Below are 4,029 nucleotides of genomic sequence, written 5' to 3' on the forward strand. Positions count from 1 at the left end.
GAGCGGGAGTGCTGTGGGTACACCTCACGCAGATGGGCTCTCACCCAGCTGCCAGCGCTGTGCCAGCACCCAGATGTGCACCCCCAGCACAGGGTGACCCCCACGCTGTGCATATGCTCACCCAGGTGTGGATCCCCGAAGATGTGCCTGCGCATCCAGATGTGTGTGCACCTAGCACGCTCTTACCCAGATGTTCTCCCTCGCCCAATTGTGCCCACCCACCCAGCTCTGTGCTCACCCAGGTGTGTGGATCCCCCTGTGCACCCTCGTCCAGTTGTGCCTGGGGTGCTCCAGCTGTGGGGCTGGGACCCGCTTTGGAAAGTAGGAGCATCATGGAGCTCCTCAGCCTCTTCTTACTTGGCTTCTCCTTCGTCGTGACTGAGGGAGGCAACAATTAAAGCTGTTGCTCACCAGGTGCTGCAGCAGTGCCCGTGTCACAGGGAAGGGCCTCCTGGCAGCTCTCTGGCTGGTGGCACGGCTGTAGGGTCCTTCCTCTGCTACCCGGCCACCTCTCCATGCCGTCACTTGGCTGTTTGGTCAGGAAAAAGGCTCCACTCCTTTTAACTTGCTTTTGGGACAGGCTCTGACTGACAGGTGTGCTACCTCGGTACTGCTTGGGCTCTGGAGCCACCCTTGCCTGACTCTGCCTGCACTGAGGCAACTCTGTGTTGTGCCCTGCCTGCTTAGGTCCTGCTGGCTGGAGCCAGCCCTGCCCAGTCTCACCCTCTTCCTTCTCCTCCTCTCTGCAGTTTGACGCCGAATTTCGACGCTTCGCCATGAAGCGCTCTGGCACAGGCAGCTTCCAGGACTTTTACCACCTGCTGCAGACGGTGCACCAGATCCCACGGGTGGATGTGCTCCTGGGCTACACGGATGTCCACGGTGACCTCCTGCCCATCAACAACGACGACAACTACCACAAAGCCCTATCCTCTGCCAACCCCCTGCTCAGGGTCATCATCCAGAAGAAGGGTAAGCAGGACTGGGAGACAGGCAACAGATCTGTCCTCCCCATCAAGAAACGTGAGCCACAGTATCGCTGCTTCCACATTTGGGCTGCAGCAGGGGTGGCTGATCACACACCCTCCAGCCACCACTGTGGCACCAAGAGGTGGTGGCACCGGGAGGCTTCCAGAGCCCCAGTGGGCTGTAGCACCCATGTGGGCTCTCCTCTAGCCCATCCCCATGCCAAGGGGCACCTGCCCCAGCCCAGCCCCATGTGACCCAATAAGCAAAGGTAAATCCTTGCCATTCACCCCTTTGAAGTCGTATTTCCCTGCCGGGATCCCGGAAAACACCATGTTGGTCCCCTTGAGCACCACACCAGGAGCCCCATCCTGCTCCCTGCCCCAAGGCAGTGACAGCTATCACTTGCGCAGAGTTCTCAGGGTGCTGGTTGCTGCTGAGGTTTTGGGGTGGGAGGAGGCTCATCTCCCCCCTGACCTTAGTGGTGTGTTCCCATAGAGCAGCTTCCTTGCACAGGAACCTGAAATCACTGTGATGGCAGGGTGAAAACTTCCCAGTGACAAACACCCCAGCTGCATCTCCCCTTCACTAGGGACATGAGCCTGTCCCCTTCCACTTGGTTTACTAGCGCCGAGGTTTTCTCTTGAGTAATAACATCAAGCAACAGTGCACAGAGCCAGAGCCTGATCTGAAAGGTGCTGTTTTCCCAGCATGGTGTCCAGACGACTCCATGTTTCCAGCTCCTGCTAGTGAGCTGTGTTACAAAGGCCCTGGGTAAGGGGTAATGCTGGTGGCTGGACCCAACTGCTGTGCCAGTGTTCCTGGGCTCTTGTGACAGGGTGTTGCGGAATGCCCTGGACACATGTTTCTTCTGGGGTCACATACTACAGGGGCTGGCAGCAGCAATCCAGGCACTGAAACATGGCCAGTTCCTGGACCCAGGCTGTGGCATGGGGAGCCACCATGGGGCTGGGTGTGCCAGGTTGCCGTGGGAGTGTTGCTTCTGCTCCCAGAGCCACCTCATCTGCTGTTGGGAAAGCCTGTGGGTGACAGTGCCAAAGTGACATGATGTGGCCAGGGGGCAGCCACAGCCCTGGCACCATGCACAGTGTGATGAGGAGGGTGAGGAGGCAGCACCAGCACGACCCAGCACTGGCCATGCCTGCGGGACAGCGGCCACGGGGCCGGCAGCACCAGGGGAGGTGTGTGGCGAGGCCAGGAGCAACCCCTGTGAGTCACAGCTGATTTAAAATGGATCCAGGTCATCCCGAGGCTGGCTGTCGTTGAACCAGTCTGGGTCAGTGAGGAATCTGGAGCCTCTCTCACAGGTGTGCACACGCATGTACATGTAGGTGTGCGCCTGCCGGTGGGCTCTGGGCAGCCAGGACTGCTGCAGGGAGGTAAAAACCAAAGGCTGCAGCTTGGCTCCTCTCCATGCTGTGACTCTGCTGGGTACCTGAGGGGCAGCCTGGCTCGGGACATGGTGCTGGGCCTGCTTGGCTGGACTGGGCTCACGGGAGGGGCAGGGGAAAGTCCAGCACACCACCAGAGCTGCCAGAGGGCTCATCCCTGGGGTGCTGGCCCTGCCTGGCCCAGCCGCTCTGCACCCTACAGAGAGGAGCTGTGCGCTGGAATAGCTGAGGGAAAGCCTCCACCACCCTTCCCTGAGCTAAAAATATGCCAGGCTGCGTGTGCAGGGAGATATTTATAACCCAGGAGCCCTGGCAGGCTGCTTGGCTCTGGAGAAACCCCACATCCCCTGCGTTTGGGAGCATCCTCACCTCCCTGTGGCTGGAGCAGGGTCTGCGTGCTGGTGAGGGGCATCATGGGGGACATGCCAGCAACGAAGCATCCAGATCTGAGCTCACAAATGGAAAGGGATGGGGAGAAACCAGAGAAGGCCCAGGGGATGCTCCCCAGCACCTGCTGGGTGCAGCCAAGGAGGTGACATGGTGAAGCTGGGCCCCATGGAACAGCCCTAGGGCAGGGTGAAGGAGGTTAGAGTCGAACCCTGTGTGATGGTGCCAGACGGTGGAGTAAGATGCAGTGGCACAAATCACAGTTTGGATGTTCTGGGGTCCATGGAATGGGTCTCCAGAAGTGGGAGTATCACCATCCTTGGGGATGGCAGGGCTCTGCAGGATGCAGCTGTGGCCATCCCCATTGCATATCAACGATGGCCCTGCTCAAGAGAGGACAAGGAACTCTGGTGCTGTCTCAGGGACTGGATTTCACCTCAGGGAGCTGCCACCACAGCAGCCCCTCCTGTGGGGGGCTTGCCTCCCCCCCCCCCCCCAAGAGGGGGATGGCCCCCCCCCCCCCCACAAAGTGGTGCATGGCCATGGCTCCTGGGCAATCAGGGCTGGCAGCTCTAGTGTTAAACTGCAGAGTTTGGCTTAAAGTGTGATTAAGCCTGAACCACCACTTAGATCCTTCTAATCCTGGCCTTGTGTATGCTGGGTAATCCCAGGAGAAGGGCCCAGCAGAAACAGGCTGCGGGGAAAGACAGGGTGATGCTCTGGGAAGGAAAAGCCGGTGAGACCCATGAGCAGGGACTTTCTCCTGCTGGCTTCCCCAACACACGGGGCATGTGGCTGCATCCCTGGGCAGCTGCGGTGCCTGACCTGTGTCCTTTTTGCTCCCTACAGCAGAGTCTGATGCCAGTGTCTTTGCCTCAAACTCCTTGCAGCGAAAGAAGAAGGGCCTGCTGCGCCCTGCACACTATCGGACCAAGACCCACCTCCTCATTGGCATGCCCCAGGACTTCCGACAGATCTCCTCCATCATCGACGTGGACATCCTGCCTGAGACCCACCGCCGCGTGCGGCTCCACAAGCACGGCTCTGACAAGCCACTGGGCTTCTACATCCGTGATGGTGTCAGCGTGCGAGTGGCCCCGCATGGCGTTGAGAAGGTGCCTGGGATCTTCATCTCCCGCCTGGTGAAGGGTGGCTTGGCCGAGAGCACGGGGCTGCTGGCCGTGAGTGACGAGATCCTGGAGGTCAATGGCATTGATGTGGCCGGCAAGTCCCTGGACCAGGTGACGGACATGATGGTGGCCAA

General features: G+C 59.6%; 1 protein-coding gene across 1 annotated transcript in view; it reads left to right on the forward strand.

Moving 5' to 3' along the window:
* Positions 1-749: 749 nt before the first annotated feature.
* The window catches only part of LOC104409728 (partitioning defective 6 homolog beta-like), a gene marked incomplete at its 5' end in the record, with an annotated part of 3,679 nt that continues 399 nt past the window's right edge, over positions 750-4,029 (forward strand). Inside the window, 2 exons of the mRNA XM_010019685.1 lie at positions 750-972; positions 3,618-4,021. Of these exons, the coding sequence (XP_010017987.1) occupies positions 750-972; positions 3,618-4,021 (627 nt within the window). The remainder of the gene's footprint in view (positions 973-3,617; positions 4,022-4,029) is intronic.

Source organism: Nestor notabilis, unplaced genomic scaffold (assembly GCF_000696875.1).
Source record: "Nestor notabilis isolate BGI_N333 unplaced genomic scaffold, ASM69687v1 scaffold26368, whole genome shotgun sequence".
Taxonomy (NCBI): domain Eukaryota; kingdom Metazoa; phylum Chordata; class Aves; order Psittaciformes; family Psittacidae; genus Nestor; species Nestor notabilis.